The following is a 21,945-nucleotide window of genomic DNA, read 5'->3' on the forward strand; positions in this document are numbered from 1 at the left end:
GATAATTAACAAAGGTAAACAGGAAAGTGTTCCAGGGGAAACAAGCAGAGGGGGTGACCGGGTGGTTAGGGAGGCCTCCCGAGGAGCTGTCTTTGACATTTGGGTGAAGGGTGTCTAAGGGAGAGAAGAGGTGTGGGCAAAGGTTTGGCCGAGGTCGAATAGGCACAGGGCCCCCTTGTTCAGGGCTGGCCTCGCTCATGGGAGCACTGGGTGGGGGGGGGGGGCAAGCAAGGGTTTGCAGCAGGTCTGAGCTGATTCTGGATCAAGAAAAGGAAGCTTGAGGCCGGGCGAGGATTTGAACCCACGTCTGGCTGGCTCCCAGGTCTGTTCTCTTACCTGCAATGGTGGACAAGCTGGCTGGAAACCCTCCCAGGGAAATGCAAAGGAAAGCCAGATGCAAAGGTGCCACTTCACTAGGATGCCCGTAATCAAAAAGATGGACAATCACAAGTGCTGGCGAGGACGTGGAGAAACTGAAAGAGCTGTACACTGCTGGCGGGAGAAGTGGAGCTGCTGCTTTGAAAAATACGCAGCTACTTAAAAAGCTAAATGTGCCCCTGCCATCCGAACCAGCAATCCCACTCCGAGGTCTCTGCCTCCGAGAAACGAGAACTCGGCGTCCACACAAAAGCTTATACGCAAATGTTCACAGCAGTGTTACTTGTAAAGCCAGAAACAACCCAAAAGTCTTTCGATGAATGACCGGTGATGGATCTGCACAATGGAATACTACTGAGCAATAAAAAGGGACACTGCTGGGGGCAGAGAAAGCGCAAAAGGGAACAAGGGAGTGTTTTGCAGGGATGGGAGTGTTCTCAGACCACACGGTGGTGGTGACTGTACTGCACAACTGCATAAATGTGCTGAAAGCCACTGAACTCTACACTGACAACAGGTGAATGTTACGGCATCTAAGTTACACTTCAATAAAAAGGTAACTCTCCTGTGGCTCCACTTCCCTCAGAGTACAGGCAAAGTTGTCACCATGGCCTCTGAGGCCTGGCATGATCCTCTGTGCCCATCTGCTCTCACCCCTCTCCCCTCGGTCACCAGTTGCAGCCACATCAGCCTCCCTGCTGCTCCCTCATCACACCTGTTCCACCTCAGGGCCTTTGCACTGGCTGTTCTCTTTACCTGAAAGGCTTTCCCCCACCATATGTGTGACTCCCTCCCTCATCTCCTTTAGGTCTTTGTTCAAATGTCACCTCCTCAGAAAGCCCTTCCCAGACCACTGTATTTAAATGGCAACCTCCTCCCCACCCCTCTCTTCCTATGCTCCTCCCCACCTTTAGTTCTGCCCATGGCACTTAGCACCATCCGAACTGCTGTATACTTTTCTTATTTACCTTGTTCACTGTCCCTGTCCCCAACCCCACCCCACTCCCAGCCCTCAACAAATACATGGGCTCCAAGAGGGCAGGGCCTCTGTTTTGTTCATAGCCATAGCATCAGCATGGGGACTAGCATGTAGTGGGGACTCAACCCACGTTAGCTGAAGCAATGATTACCAGAGCTGTGGGCCTGGTGTCTGAGTCCCTGCCTGAAGGAGGAGCAGGCTGGCTGGGGCAGCAGATTGCTGAGGGTCTGCGCATGAGCCAGGAGAGGACAGCGGTGGCTGCGGACACTGCAGTGACTAAGAAGTAGTTCCTGCTCTTGCACCCATGAGCCCACTCTCACACACAATCCCCAGAACACCCACTAAGGGGCCCAGGAAGCAGCTGAGGCCACGAGACTGGGCCGGGGCTGGGAGGAAGTCAGGGCATCCTCCCTGACTGCCTGGATCCACCATGGGAATTCCACCTCAGCCCAGCCTCTGCCTCAAGACCCATTCATTCCACTAACGCTGAGGGCTTGCTCTGTGCCTGGTCCTGAGCTGGGAAGCGCTGGGCACACAGTGGTGACCAAGACAGTTCCTGCTCTACCCTCCAGGGGCTCCCAGTCCACTGGAGGAGACAGACAGTGACAACCCAGAGTGGGCAGGGCTGGGACAGAGGAGCCCAGGGACTGTCGGAGCCCTGACCCAGTCTGAGAGGGTCAGAGAGGCTTCCTAGGGGAGAGAACACCTGAGATGCACAGGACTAATAAGGATCAGGCAAGTAAAGAGAAACATGTGCAAAGGCTACGAGGTGCAGAGAGAGCGCAAGGCACACTCCTGGAAATAAAAGAGCTTCACGGTGGCTGACGCTCCTCTTGTCCAGTGACTCAAGCAGGGAAAATTCTGCCCCCCAGGGGACATTTAGCAACATCTGGAGACATTTTTAGTTGTCACAACTGGGGAAGGAGATGTGTGTGCTACTGATATCTAGCGTGGCCAGCGGTGCTGCTAAACATCCTACAATGCACAAGGCGGCCCCTACCACGAAGAATTATCCACCCCCAAATGTCAATAGTGCTGAGGCTGAGAAATCCTAGCCCAGTCTGAGGAAAAAGGGCAGATCATGCAAAGCCTTGATCTACCAAAGAATTTGTACTTAATCCTGAAAGCAAAGGAGTAAGTCTTGAAAGATTTTCAGCAGAAGTGGGACAAGAGGAGATCTTGTGGGGGAGGGGTCCTCTGTAAGCTCAGGGCAATCGGGGCACCCTGAGCCCTAGTCTCTCCGATCACCCCCCACCCAATAATCAACAGAAACGCAGAGGGGGAAAAGACCTTCTTTCAGCGAGACTGGGAAGCCCCTAAAGATTGAGACGAACATTTCCTAGGGCTGCCCCCAGGGCCAGGCCCTGGCTGAAGATGCTGAAAAGATCCAGACCAGGGATGCTGGCTCTGTCACACAAATCTCACACTAGTGTCCTCCCCAGGTGATATTATTTGCTCCTCCTCTGGGCTCCCTCAGTTTCTAACACAGACTTTTTGTCACCATCCTTGTCATCCAGGATTATAATACTTTGTTTACACACCAGTCTTCTCTCTCACTCCACTGATGAAGGGACATGGCTGGAGCTATCTTCATGGCCCATCACAGGGCTGGCCCTCCTATCCAATCCCTCCATTTACCACTGGAGAAATGAAGGGGAAAAGGAACTTTCCAAGGTCACAGAGTGTCAGCTTCAGTTTCGTTTTCCCCTCCCAACCTGCACTCTTCTCCCCTGTGCTGCCTCCCACGTGTCAGTGACATCCCAGTGGGTGGGTCGACAGCACCTCCCTGTCACTCCATCGATTCCCTAAGCGTCTGAAGGGTGGCTGCCTGAACTAGTATGTTCTGCAGCCTCAGTTTAGTTCAAGTGGCAATGGGTCAGAAGTCATCAGTACCAGGACTTATTCCGGCACAGGACTAGTTTATGCTGAAAATAAACCCATCTCAGTCCCGACCACCTTGCTTCAGCAATGGCTGGTAAGTTCTACAGGGAATGGATCCCAGAGCTAACCTGGGTGACCTTCTGTAGGCGCCTCTGTCTGTTCCTTGGATTCCTGACTATAAAATGGGTCTGTCAGCCTCCACAGCGCGTGCCCTTATCCACGATGATTACCTGACTTCCCCAGAGTTAGAAAACTCCCAATCAATCAATCATTGCCCACAGCTAGAGCACCCCGTGAACGTCAGCCCATTCTAGGAACTGTCCTGCAGCCTGGAATCACGGAGTCGAGAACCCAGGGCGCTTGGGTACAAGTCTGCGCCCCTCCGCGCCACTGTGTCCTCAGCTCGAGCAACGAGCCTGGTAGCCGCCCGGCGCGAGCATGCAGGGGACCCGGCGCGCAACAGGGCCCCGCTCCCTACACTGTCCAGCCTCCCGGGCTGCCCGGCCCCACCTGGGCCCGGTATTCAAGGTCCCTATGGGCAAGGAGCCCCCAGTGCACAGGATTCTGTGAAAAGAGGCAGGACACGCCCCGTGGGAGGCCCCCCGGGTGGGGAAGAGCCCCTCAGGCCCCTCTCGGCCTCCGTACCTGACCGGAGCTGCCTCCCCCGGCCGCCACTACGGCGCTGCCGGCCCCGTCCGCCTCCTGCGCGGCCGCCATCTTCCCGCTCCGGGTCCCCGCCCCCGCCGCCAGCCCCGCCCCGTCCCCGACGGCTCCAGCGCGATCGCGCGAGATTTCACGCTTTCCCCGACCTGCCGGCCACCGTAACCCGCAAGAGCGCCTCAGCCACGCCTCTCAGGAACCGCTAAAGTCTATGAAAAGACCAAGCAGGCCACCGTACTCTCCGTCGCGTCGCAGCCTGTTTGTTTTCGCGTAGTAGACACACTGCATGCCCCGAACTCCCAGGGCTTTCTTGGCCAACATGTACGCTTCCCACAGCCTGCGTTCTTTCTGCCCCCACGAATAACCCGCTTCTTCCAGTTATACGAGCCTCCTGGGTCATCCTGTCCACTTTGCCCCGCCTATTCTTTAAGTTCCAAGTTCTTGAGCTTTCCCGGCCACCGTAACTCTTAGAGACGCTCCACTTGAACCACGCCCCTCCTGCGTTAAAGGAACCTTCCTGGCCTCCGCACCCAAGACTCGGAGGGCAGGATCTTTGGTCGGTGGCTTCGCTTTCAGACCCGTCTTCGTAACACAGCCCTTTCCTCCGACAAGTCTCCCTAGGTTATAGTTCTGTGCATTTAGTTACTACTTCAGTGTTCGCACGCCACCACACTTCCAAATCGGACCTTGTCAGCCCCTCCCTAAGCTTTCGGGCCGCCTAGTTTAATGCGCATGCGCGTTCCCTCAGCGGTCCGCTTTCTAGTAAACCTCGCGGCTATGGCCTCGGCTTCAAGGGCTCTAAGAACTCCGTACTTTTTCATTAGCTATCTTCCTACAGCTCCGGGCTTGGACACGTGTTGAAAGACCCTTGGCCCGGAGAAGGAATTATGGAGGCCCAGAGAGGACAGAAGACTCAGCGGCTTTTAAACCTTCACCAATGAATTGGGTGGAAGTCTGACCTGGGTTCAGACCCTGGTTGTGCTACTGACCGACTAAATGATCCCGGACAAGTGACCTATCTCTTTGGGCTTCATTTTCTTCCTCTTTTATAAGCTAGGCATTATAATGGTACCCGCTATTCCTCTCCGCCTTTGCCCCGTCGGGTTATTGGGAAGACCCAGTGAAATCAAGAATATAAAACACCTGGCCCGGGTTCTCCGTGTGGGGCTAAGTGATCAGTATCACGCACTTTTATTATGAACTTTACATATTATCTGAAAAGGAGAGCAGGCTTTGCATAGAGATATTTTAATTATTTATTTATCATTTTACTGTCTATTGATAATCCTCCACTTTCCTCGCGGTCTCAGCTCAATAGTATTATCCCTCCTCCCTGGCCCCCAGACTGGGCGGGGCACCGCCTCCCAGTCCTCCTAGATCTCTGGACTCCCCACCCCCTCCCTGCCCACTTTGTGTCATCACTGACAGAGATGGGTGTGTCTCCAGCACTGTCCCAGGGCATGATTGCCGAGTGAAAGGATGAAACTTTGAGTGGGGAAGATGAATGAATTACCTCTGTGAACCAACACAAGGACAAGAAGAAACCTTGGAGAACTTCTCGGGACTACGCTGGTGGCGCAGTGGTTAAGAATCCGCCTACGAATGCAGGGGACACAGGTTCAAGCCCTGGTCCAGGAAGATCCCAAGTGCTGCGGAGCAACTAAGCCCGCGTGCCGCAACTACTGAGCCTGTGCTCTAGAGCCCGCGAACTCCATACTCCTGAAGCCCCGCACCTAGAGCTGGTGCTCTGCAGCAAGAGAAGCCACCGCAGTGAGAAGCCCACCCACCCCAACGAAGAAAGCCCTCGCACAGCAACGAAGACCCAACGCAGCCAAATTAATTAATTAGTTAATTAATTAATTTTTTTTTAAAAGAAAACTTGCCCGGTTCCCTTCTCTTACAGACAACAATGACAGTAATAACGATTCTGTGAAATTGTAGACCCAGTCTTCAAGTCTAGGGATGAAATGAACATACTGATGAAGTCCCCCAGAAGATGGGCAGATTGAGATTTTTGTGGGCTTCTTTTTTAAAAGTACAAAATTACACGTACACATATACATAGAGAACCACAGAAAGCCCAGGCAGGTGAGGGGCTTTGAAGCTCATCTTCTCCGGTTTCATTGTTACCCCATCTCTGCTCTCAGCTCTAGGTCCCCTAACATCCTGTCTCATATACCGCAGAGTCCTGATCTGTTGGAACACTAGAGGCTCTTAGCTAGACTGTGACCTCAGATGGGGCCCTTGTAAAGCCCTCCCCTATGTCTGCTGAGTGACCAAGTAAATTCTTCCATTCCTACTAACTGTTAAGTGAATCACAGGCCAGACCCACACTGTGCTCCACTAGGGGACGCCCAACACCAACCAGAGGCTGGGATTTCAGGTTCTAAGGGGGCTGGGGACCTGAACTTCTGGGTCCTGAGGAGAATGGATTGGAGGTCCTGAGTTCTGGGGGAGGAGGAGTCTTGGGGCCTGGACTCCTGGGGTCCTGAAGGGAGTGGGACTGGGGTTGGGAGCCTGAGAAAGGAAGGCGGAGTCTGGGAGGTACACCAGGATTGGTTGGAAGCAGAACTGGCCTGGGCAGTGGTTTGGTTTGGCTTGAGTCTGTGGGAAACAAGTGGACAGAGCAGGGATTGTTCCTCCAGGGTTCCCCCCTCCCCATCACCCATTGGGCTTGGCAACCTCAGCTCTTCCCAGGCCCTGGGGACTTGGGGGCATTTCTCACAACCCTTCCCCAAGGCCCCTGTTTTCTGCTAGATTCACAGCTGCCCAGCCCCAGAACCTGGGAAAACTGCCCCAAGAGTACTGAAAAGGCTGGCTGGAAGTTAATGCCAAGTCTGTTAGGAGAATAGAGGCCCCGCATCCTCAGAGGCCAATAGCCCCACCCATAGGACTTGGCGGCCCAGGACCACTCTCTACTCCCTCCAGATGCAGGAGTCCAGGCTCTTAGCCCATCTAACCATGTGCCCCAGCACTGTCCTTTCTCAGACTGCAGGGCCTCTGCTCTTATTTGCACCCTGTGCTTTTGGCCTGTAATCCCCCACTGCCCAGATACCCTCTTCCATCTGCTCAGACCTGGGAGCCAAGTGAGTACTCCCCTCCCCCTCCTTGCCATCAACAGTAGTCCTTACCACACTGCATTGTGACGCATGCCCTGTGACCAGCCCAGCTGGGTCCTCTAGAGGGCTCTCCCTGTGCCCCAACCCAAGGTGGCCACCCCCAGACCTTGAACTCACTTCCTCTCCTTTTCTTCATGGCCCGCATTGCTGTCTCAAGTTATCTTATCCATGGGTCCTCTTGTTCATCCTCTGCCTTCCACCCCCTCAGCCTCTCTATGTGTGGCTCAGGATGGATCAGAGCTCCTGGCCCTGAGTAGGAGCTCAGGAAGTGTTATTACTATTGCTAATAAGAAGAGAACAGCTAAAAAGCATACCACAAAACGGTAATCAATAAAACCATGTGATGGACTTCCCTGGTGACGCAGTGGTTGGGAATCCGCCCGCCAATGCAGGGGACACGGGTTCAAGCCCTGGTCCAGGAAGATCCCACATGCTGCGGAGCAGCTAAGCCCGTGCGCCACACCTGCTGAGCCTGCGCTCTAGAGCCCACGAGCCACAACTACTGAAGCCCGCACACCTAGAGCCTGTGCTCCGCAGTGAAGAGTAGCCCCTGCTCACCACAACTAGAGAAAGCCTACGCACAACGAAGACCCAACGCGGGCAAAAATAAATTAAAACAAACAAAAAACGTGTGAAACTGGGTCAGGACCCAATCAGTACGTTTTTGCGGGGGCCACGTGAGGGCAGGTCTTTTCCCTGCTGTGTCTCCAGCACCTGGTTTTGTCTCAATAAATACACGTGGGACAAATGTATAGGAAGTGGCACAGAGCACAGCGTTTACAGTTCTGTCCTCTCGGGTCTCAGCCAACCTGGGCGCTGCCTTGCCACGCTCAGCAATGACTCATGGGCACCGCTCTCCCCTCTGCCACAGGGCCACTGGACACCTCACTGCGATGGCACATTCAAAGTGTCAGCCCAGGACCCGGACATGGCCAGAGTCCACTGCAGATTAGCTATATCCATTTATCATTTTATAAATGAGAAAGCCAGGAGTTCCCTGGTGGTCCAGTGGTTAAGACTCTGTGCTTCCACTTCAGGGGGCATGGGTTCGATCCCTGGTCAGGGAATGACCACGCATGCCACATAGTGTGGCCAAAAAAAAAAAAAGAAGAGAAAGCCAGACCTTGGTGAAAGGCAGTCTCCAATTATTGTTGTTATGATTACTCATTATTATTATTCACCTCTTTATTCCCATTGACCAGGTTAGGGCGATATACATAGAATAGACACTCAATAAATGTTGGCTGGACAGCATCAGATCCTCCATCTTGACCTTGAGGTCTCAGAAAAGCAACCATATCCAGAAGAATAAACTTGGCTTTTTTTTTTTATTATTGATAAGAAGTCAGGCTAGAGTTGGGAGCAGGACGCTGAGAGTTGCTAGGAAGTGGGATGGGGTATAGATCAGGGGACCCAAGGGGTTGCTGGGTTCTGGACTCCCCCCGAGATTGGGGACCCAGCTGTTAATGTTCTCCCTTCAGCAGAGAAATGACCTGGTCAGTAAAAATCCCTGCATAGGTGGTCACAGCTGCCGTGCTTTTGCTGTATATGTCCCTGGGGAGAAAGGACAGAAGGGCTGAGGAGGAGGGGCTGGGGGCTGGGACTCCTGGGTCTGAGGGAGGAGGGGCTGGGGCCCAGAATCACGTGTCCTGTGGGAAAACGTGGCTAGAACCCAAACTCCTGGATCCCTAAGTAGGACAGGGCTGGCATCTCAGAATCCCAGGTTCTACTGGGACTGGGGGCTGGGAGCTGAGATCTCTGGGCCTTGAGATACCAGGTCCAGGTTTGAACCTGGACTCCTGAGTCTGAGGGAGAAGGGGCTGGGGGCTGGGAGTCCCTGTTCCTGGGGTGGGGGTGGGAGGCCGTTGATACCTGATTTTCTCATCCATGGCGGGCAAGTATGTCTTCTTGTACAGCTTCTGGGCAGCTTCCTTGGCTAGATCCCAGTAACCTAAGAGTGATTCCTGCACCTTGGTGAGCATGGCAGGGCTGGCAGTCTCCTCTTGCTGGGGTACAGGGTCGCCCTGGACCTCTGCAGGAGGAGAGTGAGTTAGGGGAGCTGAGGGGCCTGCAGCAGGGGGAGAATGAAGCGGGGAAGGAGAGGAATGGGCAGGGGCAGGGCCAGACAAGAATTGGGCTGGGAAGATGCTTGGGGCTTATCCCTCCCCTCATAACCCCTCCTCTCCTACTGACCACACTCACCGAATCCCAACACCAGGAGGATGAGAAACAGAGCCAGGAAGTATCGGGTGCCCATGGTGTCAGGAGACCTGGAATGCTGAGGAGGGTGTGGGACAGGGCCACTGGAGGTGTCTAATCCTAGGGTCCCCAGCGCTCAGGGATACCAGCCTGGGACCCCCTCTCCCCCTCCCCCCCACCTGAGTCAAACCCCTAATGGCTTGACTTGCTTGACCTGGGCCTCACTTCCTAACATTCTCTGATGCTACTCCCGATGGCTGATTGTAACATCTTAATTTTTTTTTTTTTGGCAGCCCTGTGCTCTTGCAGGATCTTAGCTCCCCGACCAGGAATTGAAACGCGGCCGCAGAACTGAAAGCCCCGAGTCCTCACTGCTGGACTGGCAGGGAATACTCTAAATTCCACGATTCTATCACTGGAATCTAATATCTTGACTCTCGCAGTTTCTGCTCTAACAATCTTGGTCACCTCCTGCAGTCCCCCACCCGCCATGTCCCTCTCTTACCGGACTCTGGCAGGCTGTCCTCACCAGCTCCAATCAGGCAGAGAAAGGCTTTATAGCGCTTGAGGTCCACCCCTTCACAGCCACCACCCCAACCTCAACGCCTAGGCCAAAGTCCTGGCCAACAGAACTGCTTGTGGGGGGTGGGGGGGAGGCTGCGGGCAGAGAGGGCAGTGACATCCCTGAGGTCAAGCCACAGGAAGCCTCCACTCTGAAGAGTCACCGCTGAGAGAGACAGGCCGGGTGGGGAGTGTGGAGGCGATGGGGGCTCTGGGTGCCCGCCAGGCATGAGGCCTGGGGTCTCCATCCCGTGCGAGGTGAACGCAGAGCGCTGAAGGAGGGGCCGCTGGGGGGGCTTGTTAACCCTGCCTGGTCTCCAGCCTTCACCCTCCACCCCAAACTGAGAAGCCTGAGGTCTTCTGCGCCGCCCACAAGCCTGCAGTGTTGGGTCTCAGCACTGGGGGAGCAGGGTCATTCCCCCCCCACCGGCCCCCACTCCTTCCCCCGCCCCCACTGTCGCTCCCCTGCCACGTGTGTCACTTCGTGTTGTCACTTCCTCTACTCCTTAACCTCCGGGGGGCAGATGGGGTGGGGTTATCTCTGGCAGCATCCGGGAGGGACTGGGACAGGGACAGAGGAGAACTTCTTTATTGCAGAGGCTGTGAACACTTTAATCCCAGTAGCTGTCCCTGCAGAGCAGCTGGGGACACAGGTTGTAGGCCTTGTTCAGGAGGCTGTCCTTGGAGCTGTGGAGCCAGGCCTGGGTGTGGGAACCCAGGTCCCCCAGGTGGTCATCATAGAAGGTCTGCACAAAGCCCTGGAAGGCCCTGGGGCCCCTGTGGACATCACAGTGGAGAGCCCAGCTACCCCCCGAGACTTCTGCCCCGTTGACCCCTTCCTCCCTCTGACCCAGGAGTCCCTGCTCTCACCTCTTACCCTCTACCCATCTGGGACCCAGGGGTCACAGCCCTGCCCCCGCCCTGTCCTGCTCCCTGGGAACCCACGAGTTCCGGCCCTGCCCCTCCTCCCTCAGACTCAGGCCCCCAGCCCCGTTCTGTGCACACGCACCAGAACCACTGCCAACTCTCTCTTGTCCTGGTCACGAGCGACTCCATCCACTCCTTCACCTTGCCCGGAACCAGGCTCCAGGAACTACTGGCCGGCTCTGGCGGGGGGCTCGAGGTTCCCCCAGGCCCTTCTTGCTGACATGCTAGATGGGATCAGAGGGCAACTTGGGACGGCTGGGACCCCAGAACCCTTCCATCTCCTTTTCCCTCCATGCTCACCGTCACCGTGGCTCCTGGTGGCCCCTTGCCGGTCCTCTCATCGCCTTCTATGTCCCTCTTGCCCCTCGCCCCCCTTCAGCCAGCGGTCATCTCCTTTCACCATCTGTGCCCGGGAGCCCCGTCACCCCTGCGTCTGCCTGGGGTTTCCTCCCTCAGTCTGTAACGCCGCCTCTCTGCCCCCTGCCCCGCTCCTGATGCCTCCCTCACTTCCTGATCTTGCCGCCCCCTCCGTTCTCCTGTGACTCCCGCACGTTTTGAACAACCTCCGCAGGCAGTGAAGGATGTCCCCGGGGATGGAGGTTGGCAAGGCCATATGTCAGGCTGGTGGGCCAGGGGTTCTGCCAGGAATCACACACACCTGTCTGTCCAGCACCCATGCACCTGGGCAAAGCCTCACCTACAGAGACCAGCCATCACACGGGTACACGGGTACACATGTGTACAGAGGCACCCATGTGACCTGTGGTGTGCCCTTGGCCAATGACTTAACCTCTTCAAGACTCAGTTTCCTCTTCTGTAGAATGGGATAATGACAGGTCCTAGCTTATAGGGTTATCGTGAGAGTTAGGGGTTAACATGTAGAAGGCACTTGCACCGGTTTCCTGCACATCGGATGCACTGCATATATATATATATACACACAATTTAAATACATGTGCAGAACCCAGACATACTCACACACCAGTACACACAGATACCCTTCCACATGCCCAGACTGTCAAATCTTTTGCATAAATACCCCCTAAAGACACACATGTGCGCACAAGCATACAAATGCATGTTCACAGACTTAACATGTTTACCATGACTGCATACTCGTCTGCTGACACACGCACAAATGCATATCCACGATCACTGTCATCTGTACCAACCCGTGTACACTGTTCACTCATGGCCGCCCGTGACACACACCCCCAGACACACACGTGCATCTGCACGCCTCACAGCCGGTCACACTCACACCCCATGCTGCATCGGGGTCCCCACACCCGCCCACCCACTCCTCCTCACCCACGACACAGGCCAGGACCAGGACACAGAAGCAGAGGGAGGACAGGGCCCGGGACCTGCATCCAGGGAACAACATTTCTGGGGGCCTCTGTCCCTCTGTCCTTCTGTGCTCAGCTCTCTGAGCTGGGGGAGGGGGAGGCTGCGCTGAGCAGAGCCCTCCCCTGGCCGCCTCCCCACGCCCCTTGGCAAGGACTTCAGATAGAGAGGGGCCCAGGTGACGGTGATGATCCGAGGCCATGCCCGCCCCTGCTGGCCTTCTTCCTTTCTCCTTCCTATCCTCCCACCACCCTAAACTGACAGGGGAGGATTAGCCTCCTGTGCTGAACTGGGTTCAAATTCTGGCTCCACCTCGTGTGACAGCCCCTCTTTTGGGCCTCAGTTCCCTCCTCCGTAAAATGGGCTCACAGTCCATACTTTAGGACGTTAATTAAATGATGTGAGAACAAGGGAAATTCTTTTTTTTTTTTTTTTGGCTGCATTGGGTTTTCGTTGCTGACGCAGTCTTTCTCTAGTTGCGGCGAGCAGGGGCTACTCTTCGTTGTGGTTCGTGGGCTTCTCATTGCGGTCGCTTCTCTTGTTGCGGAGCACGGGCTCTAGGTGCGCAGGCTTCAGTAGTTGTGGCACTCGGGCTCAGTAGTTGTGGCACACGGGTTTCGTTGCTCCGCAGCATGTGGGATCTTCCCAGACCAGGGATTGAACCTGTGCCCCCTGCAGTGGAAGCACAGAGTCCTAACCACTGGACCGCCAGGGAAGTCCCATGAATCTGTTTTTAGTCTGAGTATGTCCCATGCAATCTTTGGGAATTATACTCTTATTTATTTGTTGTGTATCTGAAATTCAAATCTAACTAGGCATTCTATATATTTTTTCAATATTTATTTATTTATTTTTGGCTGCCTTGGGTTTTAGTTGCGGCACGCGGGATCTTTCATGGCGGCGCGCGGGCTTTTAGTTGCCCTGCAGCACGTGGGATCTTAGTTCCCCGACCAGGGATCGAACCCTCATCCTCTGCATCGGAAGGCGGATGCTTAACCACTAGACTACCAGGGAAGTCCCACGTCCCATATTTTTATGTGGTGAATCTGACAACCCCACTTTGGCCACAACCTGGATGATTGTACAGGACAAATCCAGAGGCTTCCAGAAGAATGCTGTCCATTCCAATGGCCCCAGCGTGGGCTCTAGCACACAGTAGTTGCTCAACGAATGCTCCCTGGAGTTCCTCAATGACACTAATCAGCAAAATAAAATCTCCTGGAGTTTCTGTTTGGGATGCTGAAAACATTCTGGAAACGGATAGTGGTAATGGTTGCACAAGATTGTGAATGTAGTCAATGCCACTGAACCGTACACCTAAAAGTGGTTAAAATGGTAAACTTGATGTTATGTATTTTACCATAATAACAAAAGAAAAAGGAAACACCCACTTTGCATGGTGTTAGGAGAAGCAGCATGGTGTTGGGTTCACAGTCCGGCTCCACCTCCTTCCTGCTGTGTGACCTGGTGTATGTTGCTTGATGTCTCTGGGCCTGTTTCTCCGTCCAGGAACCAGAGTCACGTTCCTACACAGGAGAGTAAAGCAGGTCGTTTACCTAAAGTGCCTCGAGCAACAGGAGACGTGCAGCAGAGCCGTGCTGCCAACGCCAGCCGCTATTCATTAAGCTTGTGTTTCCCGCGCGCTCACTACACAGCAGATGCCACCGCAAGGCTTCAGCGCACGAATTCACTGAATTAACGTCAGACCTTATGAAGTGGGCATCTTTTTCATTCTCATTTTACGTATAAGGAAACTGAGACAGTGGGGGTGGGGCTCCCCAGCCACCAAGTGGTGAATCTGAACCCAGCCCTTTCATACTTCGCTAGCCGTTTCTGGCTAGCTAAGCCAGAAACGACCTCTGCCCTCACCTCCCCACCCCAATTCTAGAGGGCAAGAAAGAGGTTGAAGCAGGGCCAGGGTTGGGTGGGCCCGGGGGAGGGGGAAAAGGTCTCTGACCCTGCCCTGGCTCCAAGGTCAGCATGAGCTGTTTGCTGCTTGCAGTGTTTGCCCATCTGTTATCCAGGGCAGGAATGGGCTGAAGGTCGTTCGGGGTGGACCTCAGAGGCAGCTCAAAAACAACAGCAGTTGGGAGGTGGGGGCAGAGAGGTCACAAGGAGGGACTGGGGGTTGGGAGCGGTGGGCCTTGAGACCCCAGCATGGGTGTCTGGGGACAGGTAGCATCTCTGAGCCTGCACCTCTGTGTCCACAAGATCGTCAGTCCCACCACCAGACTCCCGAATCACTCTCTCCACGCCAGGGTCCCTGCTTCAGTCTGGACCCCATCCCCTCTCCCCTGAATCCCTGCAGCCACCTCCCTTCCAGCATCCCTCACCACTCACCTCCCTGGCTGCTCTGGGTTGTGGCAGGGAAGTCGGGGGTGGGGGGGGGTGGGGTGGAAGAGAGGTTGCTCTGTCCCCTCATTGATCTCTTCTTTCTGCCTTTGTCTGGAAGATCTCCATTCATTTTTTAAAAATTGAGATATTCAAAAAAACCCAAACAACAACAACAAAAAATTGAGATGTTCACATACCATAATTGTCACCCTTTGAAGGTGTACAATTCAATGATTGTTGGTATATTTGCAAAGTTTGCAACCATCACCACTATCTAATTCCAGAACATTTCATCACCCCAAGAGGGAACCCCACACCCTTTAACCCTCACTCCCACCCGCTTCTCCCCAAGGCAGGGCAACCACTAATCAGCTTTCTGTCTCTATAGATTACCCAGTTCTGGACATTACATATGAATAGAGTCATATAACATGTGGTCTTGGGGCTTCCCTGGTGGCGCAGTGGTTAAGAATCCACCTGCCAATGCAGGGGACACGGGTTCGAGCCCTGGCCCGGGAAGATCCCACATGCCGCGGAGCAAATAAGCCCGTGTGCCGCAACTACTGACCCCGCATGCTACAACTACTGAAGCTCGTGCTCTTAGAGCCCGTGCTCCACAACAAGAGAAGCCACTGCAATGAGAAGCCCGTGCACCACAATGAAGAGTAGCCCCTGCTCGACACAACCAGAGAAAGCCAGTACACAGCAACGAAGACCCAATGCAGCCAAAAATAAAAATTAAATAAAATTTTTTTTAAAAAGTGGTCTTTTGTGACTGGCTTCTTTCACTAAGCATGAAGTTTTCATGGTTCATCCTTGTTGTAGCGTGTGTCAGTGCTCTGATCCCCCTTTCTTTTTTTTCTCTCTTTTTTTTTTGGCCTCGCCGCAAGGCTTATGGGATTTTAGTTCCCAGACCAGGGATCAAACCTGGGCCCTCGGCTGTGAGAGCTCAGAGTCCTAACCACTGGACCACAAGGGAATTCCCAGTGCTTTGTTCCTTTTTATGGCTGAATAATATTCCACTGTATACACTGTATCTGTACCTATACAGATATACGGTGGATATACAAACACTGTATAGATTTATTTATTCATTCATCATTTGATGGGTATTTTTTGGCTATTTTCCACTTTTTGGCTATTATGAATAATAGTGCTATGAAGAGTTGTGTACAAGTTTTTGCTGTGAACGTGTTTGCAGTTCTTTTGGATAGAGACCTAGGAATGCAATTGCTGGGTCATGTGGTAACTCTGTTTAACTTTTTTTCTCTTCCAATTTTATGGAGTTAAAATTGACATACAGCACTGTATAAGTTTTAGGTGTACACCATAAGGATTTGACTTACATACATCATGAAATGATTATCACAAGTTTATTAAACATCCATCATTTCATATAGATACAAAATTAAAGAAATACAAAAAGATTTTTTGTGATGAGAACTCTTAGGATTTACTCTCATAATAACTTTCATATAACACACAGCAGTTTTTTTTTTAATTTTAAAAACTCCAAAGGTGATTCCTTTTTTTAAATATCAATTAATTAATTTATTTATTTATGGCTGCGTTGGGTCTCGGTTGCTGTGCGCAGGCTTTCTCTAGTTGCAGCGATGGGGGGCTACTCTTCATTGTGGTGTGTGGGCTTCTCACTGCAGTGGCTTCTCTTGTTGCAGAGCACGGGCTCTAGAGCACAGGCTCAGTAGTTGTGCCGCATGGGCTTAGTTGCTCCACGGCATGTGGGATCTTCCCGGACCGGGGCACGAACCCGTGTCCCCTGCATCGGCAGGCGGACTCTCAACCACTGCGCCACCAGGGAAGCCCCTTGTTTTTTAAATAAATTTATTTATTTTATTTATTTTGGGCTGTGTTGGGTCTTTGTTGCTGTGCCCGGGCTTTCTCTAGTTGCGGCAAGCGGGTCTACTCTTCGTTGTGGTGCGCGGGCCTCTCATTGCGGTGGCTTCTCTTGTTGCGGAGCATGGGCTCTAGGCACGCAAGCTTCAGTAGTTGGGGCGCACGGGCTCAGTAGTTGTGGCTCGCGGGCTTAGTTGCTCCACGGCACGTGGGATCTTCCCAGACCAGGGCTCGAACCCGTGTCCCCTGCATTAGCAGGCGGATTCTTAACCACTGTGCCACCAGGGAAGCCCCCCTGTGTGTCTTTCCAGTCTTTAACCTGAGCGATGTTTTGGAATTTAGGAAAATGCTTGGGAAATCATTTGATTGGTTCCAAGGTGAAAAAAAAAAAATTGACCAAGTTAAAAGTTAGTAATTTTGAACTTTTTTTTTTTTTTTTTTGGCTGCACCGCTTGGCATGCGGGATCTTATAGTTCCCCGACCAGGGATTGAACCCGCTCCCCCTGCGGTGGAAGGTCCAGCCTTAACCACTGAACCTTCGGGGAAGTCCAAAAGTTAGTATTTTTTTAAATGAAATTGCTACAGAATATACCCACATACTAACTAGCCAACAGCAGTGTGACTCCTCATAGGAATTATATATAATAAGGGACGTGGGTGCATTTTAATATGCTGGATGTAATGCCAGTGGGGCCTGGGGCCAGGTGTGTGTGCATAGCTGTAGCCCATATGATAGGCAGGGTGATTCGGCAGGGGAGGAAATCAGTCAGGATGTGGCCCCAGGATCCCCACCTGGGTTCAAATCCCGTCTCTAATCACTTTGGGCTTTGGGATGTCTGACAAGTGACTTTAGCCTTCTGTGCCTCAGTTTCTTCCTTTGTAAAGTAGGAGCAGTGACAGTATCTGCCTCAGACGGGTTTTGTGAAACTGCCACATTTAGTTTAGGTTTTGTTTTGTTTCTGATTTAGCATACTTGTTTCACCTAATGTTTTAAAAAAATTATTTATTTGTTTTTGGCTGTGTTGGGTCTTCTTTGCTGCACGCAGGCTTTCTCTAGTTGCGGTGAGCGGGGGCTACTCTTCGTTGCAGTGCGTGGGCTTCTCATTGCTGTGGCTTCTGTTGTTGTGGAGCATGGGTTTTAAGTGCGTGGGCTTCAGTAGTTGTGGCGTGCAGCCTCAGTAGTTGTGGCACACGTGCTTAGTTGCTCCACGGCATGTGGGATCTTCCCGGACCAGGGATCGAACCTGTGTCCCCTGCACTGGCAGGCGGATTCTTAACCACTGCGCCACCAGGGAAGCCCCAAGACCACATCTTATATGATTCCATTCATATGTAATGTTCAGAATTGGGAAATCTATAGAGACAGAAAGCTGATTAGTGTTTGCCCTGCCTTGGGGAGAAGGGGATGGGAGTGAGGGTTAAAGGGTGTGGGGTTTCCTTTCTGGGTGATGAAATGTTCTGGAATTAGATAGTGGTGATGGTTGCAAACTTTGCAAATATACCAACAATCATTGAATTGTACACCTTCAAAGGGTGACAATTATGGTATGTGAGTCTCAATTTGTTGTTGTTTGTTTTGTTTTTTGAATATCTCAATTTCGTTGCGTTAAATATCTCAACGCAACTCGCTGCGTTGTCTTCACGACTTGACTCAACCACGTTACTCCTCTGATGATGGAAAGGAATCTGATGCGGCCTGGGGCCTCCTGGGCTGGGGCCAGGAGTGCCCAGAAGAGGGTCAAGTGTGCAAAAATTTTCAAAATGGAAGCCCTTTAGGATGAGATTCCAGGGATGGGAAAGGAGATCCTTGAATGTGTTTCTGGGGGTCATGGTGTTAGAATGCGGCGAGGGGTACCAGAACCCCCAGATCAGGATCAAGATGCTGAGAATTGCCTTGCTCTCAGCACTGGACTGGTCCCCCGCCCTTTCAAGGCTGTAAAAGCAAGCCAGCCAATCCCGGAGGAGCAAGGCTGAGGACGTCATCGGTTGCTAGGGCTCCCCTGGGCAGATTGCCACCCACTGGACTAGCCTTTAGAGAACTCTGAAACCCAGCTGGGCGGGTAGAGATGGGGGCAATTGGGGGATGACATGGGAACCAGGGCACAGAAGGGGCCCCAGAGTTCCCAAGGGTCATCTAAGCCTGTGCCCCAGGCCCATGACCGCTTCACTCTTCCAAATCTCAAACTCTCAGTGTCCCATCCCACTTTCACCTCCCAAAACCACAAAGAGAGCCACCGTCACGACCAGGAGGGACAGAATGAGCCTTGTGGTGGGGTGGGGCCAGAGAGGCACTCCGAATGTTCCTTCCTGGGCACTGAGGCCGGCTTGGGTGGCCTGGCCCGGGATCTTTTTGAGGCGGGGGGGGGGTGGTGGTAGGGGGGGTGGTCAAGTTAATCTCCCTCACCCTAAGCCTCACCTGGCCACGTGCCTCCCTGTGCCCACCCACCTCTCTTCCTTCACCCCTCCCTCGTGGTGGTGGGGACCAGGTGGGGCACAGGGCTGAAGCCTTAGGCCCAAAGCGTCTTGCTCTTCAGCACCTGCACCTCCAACTTTCCCTGACTGTTGGGGACCCCCAGCTGCCAGAGTCCCTTCCCCACTCAGGGGACAGCCTTCCCCCTCTCCCTGTGGCCTCTTCCCTTATGGGTCTTCATAACTTTCTCCCAGCCTCAGTGGGTGTCTCTCGGTAACCCTCAATAACTCCCTAACCCGATTCACACTGTGTCCCCAGGCCACCTCTACCGTCCCCTCCCCCTTCTTAGCAGGCCTCTTCAGCTCAGGGGAATCTGGGGTCACACAATCTGCCTCCACACTCCTGCCCACCCCATGCCACCTCCAACGTCACTCTCATACTAGCTCTTCTATTCCCCCACCTTTCTGCCTCTGGGAGACTCCCAAACCTCCCTGGATGCTCTCTGGGGTCTCTATTCCCCCAATCTCCCTTTTGGACAGAGGTCTTTTTTTAAAATTATTATTATTTTTTATTTTTGGCTGCCTTGGGTCTTTGTTGCTGTGCGTGGGCTTTCTCTAGTTGCAGCGAGTGGGGTCTACTCTTCGTTGCAGTGTGTGGGCTTCTCACTGCGGTGACTTCTCTTGTGGGGCACGGGCTCTAGGCACATGGACTTCAGTAGTTGTGGCGTGTGGGCTCAGTAGTTGTGGCTCATGGGCTATAGAGCGCAGGCTCAGTAGCTGTGGCTCACGGGCTTAGTTGCTCCGCAGCATGTGGGATCTTCCCGGACCAGGGCTCGAACCCATGGCCCCTGCACTGGCAGGCGTATTCTTTACCACTGAGCCACAAGGGAAGCCTGAGAGGTCTTTTCAACCTGTCAAAAGTGCAAAATCTCAGCTGCCAGGCTCCCGATGTGTGCCCCTCCAACCACTCCACCAGAAACTCCCTTCTCTCTGCTTCCCCACTGTCCAAGCCTCCAGGGCCCCTGTAAACGCCCCATCTGCTCTTGTGCACCCTCTCTGGCCGCTCCGCACACCAAGCACCACCGCCCTTTCCTTCCACCACATCAATCCCTCAGGGCTGCCGTCCCCCTTCCTACCAGCTGCCTTTTTTTTTTGGCTGCATCGGGTCTTCGTTGCTGCACACAGGCTTTCTCTAGCTGTGGTGAGCAGGGGCTACTCTTCGTTGTGGTGCGCGGGATTCTCATTGCGGTGGCTTCTCTTGTTGTGGAGCACTGGCTCTAGGCGCGCGGGCTTCCGTAGTTGTGGCTCGCGGGCTCTAGAGTGCAAGCTCAGTAGTTGTGGCACGCAGGCTCAGTAGTTGTGGTGCACGGGTTTAGTTGCTCTGCAGCATGTGGGATCTTCCCGGACCAGGGCTCGAACCCGTGTCCCCTGCATTGGCAGGCGGATTAGTTAACCACTGCACCACCAGGGAAGTCCCATCCCAGCTGCCTTTGACTGCTAATGAACCCTAGCCGCTGGGGGAGGGTGGCCCTGGCCCCAGACTCCAGGTTGGCTGGCCTCGTGTCCCCACACGCACGTATCAGCCTTGGGGTGAGGGGGATGGTTGTGAAAGGGAAGCACAGACACCACCCTGGCGGGATTGCAACAGCCCTCCGGCCAGCTCCATGCTGCCAATCCCTGTTGGCCCCTCAGCAGCCTTCCCAGACATCTGCTTCCTCTGTGAGCCCCCAGCGTTCCCCACACATCCCCCAAATGTCTCCTCTCCTCCTCACCCCACCCCACGAGACCAGAACGCCAACTTCAGTTTGCCAGTCTCATCCTCATGTCAGCTGTAGGAGTTTCTGTTTACAGATGGGGCAACTGGGGGGTAGCCAAGAACATTCAACGGCTCAGTGAGAGGCTCTAAGTGTCCTCCCCTTCTTTGTCCGTCATCTTCTCCCTCCCCTTCCTGGACTTCAGATTGTCTCTCTGGATCCCTGCTGGGGTCAGCCTCCACCCCACAGCACCCCGTTCCAGCCTCCTTTCACAAAACTAACCGGGGTGGGGGGCTGCTGCAGTGAGGCGGGACACCCTCTCCGCTTAGCCGGCTTCATACCGAATTCAAGATTCAGATCTTCAAGTGGGCGATATGGCTGACGCCCCCGCCCTCACTGACATCTGGGAAACAGGTTCAGGGGACTTGGCCCCAGGTCCTGGGCACAGTGAGTCAGCAGAAACTTGGGTGGGACTAGGCCCCCTGCCTCTGAGCCCACAGATAACCTCCCCTCCTTCCTCGGCCCCAAGGGTGAATCATCTGGTGGGGGCGAGGGGGGGGGGGGGCTGATTCCACAAGGGCAAGCGAGGCAGCTTGGGCGAAGCTCGGAGTGCAGAGTGTGTTGGAGCCAAAGCAGGCAGAAGTCGGCCTGGGAGATACAAGTCCTGGCCCGTCCCTGTGATGGGAACCTTGTTCTGCTCCTCGGAGAACTGAGGACGTGAGAGGGGAGAGCGCCCGGCATCTCCAGGCTCCAGCCACGCTTCTCTGTGTGTCAATTTCCAAATGGACTGTCCAGCCCTAAACGCCAAGGGGCCTGCTGCAGACCCTCGCAGAGTGTGCCTCTCTCGGCAGCCCGAACCCGGCAGCCTGAACCCAGCACCCGGTAGGCTCGTCAGGGTAGACCAGAGGCTAACCAACCAGCCGGAGGAGAGAAGGAACAAGAATGAGGGGAGAAAGACAAATGCAACAAAATGGTGGCGAGGACAAACCCGGATGAAGAAGGGAAAAAAGAAATAAGCAGGACCAGGGGCAAGAGAAACTGGAGGAGGGAGAGAGAAAAGACAGAGGTGGAGGAAAAGAGGAAGCTGGAAAAACGAAGCCTCTCTGGGACAGCGGGATGGAGACAAAGCCCAGGAGAGGGAAGAAAGCCGAATTAGATTAGACAGGAGGGAGAATGAGAGAGGGGGAAAAAAAAAAGTGAAAATGGCTCACAATTAATGACAGCGATCTTAGGTCTTTTGAGTCACAGGCTATGAAGCAGGTATTGTGAAGCTGGGCCCCTGGAGGCTCACAAAGGTTGCTTTTTAATTTTTAAAATATTAATGAATTCATTTTATTTTGGGCTGGTCTTCGTTGCCGCACGTGGGAGATCCCACTGTGGACCATGGGGCTCAGTTGCCCCACGGGCATGTGGGATCTTAGTTCCCCGACCAGGGATCGAACCCGCATCCCCTTAACCACTGGACCGCCAGGGAAATCCCTCAGAGGCGTTGCTTTTTTGCCCACAGTAGTCAGGGGCGACTGTAGGGTTTAACCCACCGGTG

At 53.7% G+C, this 21,945-nt stretch overlaps 3 protein-coding genes across 4 annotated transcripts in view; all 3 read right to left on the reverse strand.

Annotated features, from left to right (window-relative positions):
- CLPTM1 (CLPTM1 regulator of GABA type A receptor forward trafficking) overlaps positions 1–3,989 on the reverse strand; it is a 28,281-nt gene extending 24,292 nt beyond the window's left edge. Inside the window, exon 1 of the mRNA XM_067720882.1 lies at positions 3,884–3,989. Coding sequence (XP_067576983.1) covers positions 3,884–3,955 — 72 coding nt within the window. The 5' untranslated portion in view covers positions 3,956–3,989. The remainder of the gene's footprint in view (positions 1–3,883) is intronic.
- A 4,168-nt stretch (positions 3,990–8,157) lies between these two features.
- Positions 8,158–9,803, reverse strand: APOC2 (apolipoprotein C2). Its single transcript, XM_067718659.1, has 4 exons — positions 9,722–9,803; positions 9,220–9,295; positions 8,890–9,049; positions 8,158–8,571 (listed from the first exon to the last, which is right to left on the reverse strand). The coding sequence occupies exons 2-4, from the start codon at positions 9,272–9,274 to the stop codon at positions 8,481–8,483; spliced, it is 306 nt and encodes a 101-aa protein (XP_067574760.1). The 5' UTR covers positions 9,275–9,295; positions 9,722–9,803; the 3' UTR covers positions 8,158–8,480.
- A 409-nt stretch (positions 9,804–10,212) lies between these two features.
- Positions 10,213–12,268, reverse strand: APOC4 (apolipoprotein C4). Of its 2 annotated transcripts, none has more exons than XM_067718658.1 (3): positions 11,363–11,969; positions 10,787–10,928; positions 10,213–10,554 (listed from the first exon to the last, which is right to left on the reverse strand). In XM_067718658.1, the coding sequence occupies exons 1-3, from the start codon at positions 11,379–11,381 to the stop codon at positions 10,389–10,391; spliced, it is 327 nt and encodes a 108-aa protein (XP_067574759.1). In that variant the 5' UTR covers positions 11,382–11,969; the 3' UTR covers positions 10,213–10,388. The 2 variants fall into 2 exon arrangements, with proteins under 2 accessions (XP_067574759.1, XP_067574758.1); XM_067718657.1 differs by lacking the exon at positions 11,363–11,969 and adding an exon at positions 12,016–12,268 and having other exon boundaries at positions 10,218–10,554.
- Between the last annotated feature and the right edge of the window lie 9,677 nt (positions 12,269–21,945).

Source organism: Pseudorca crassidens, chromosome 20 (assembly GCF_039906515.1).
Source record: "Pseudorca crassidens isolate mPseCra1 chromosome 20, mPseCra1.hap1, whole genome shotgun sequence".
Taxonomy (NCBI): domain Eukaryota; kingdom Metazoa; phylum Chordata; class Mammalia; order Artiodactyla; family Delphinidae; genus Pseudorca; species Pseudorca crassidens.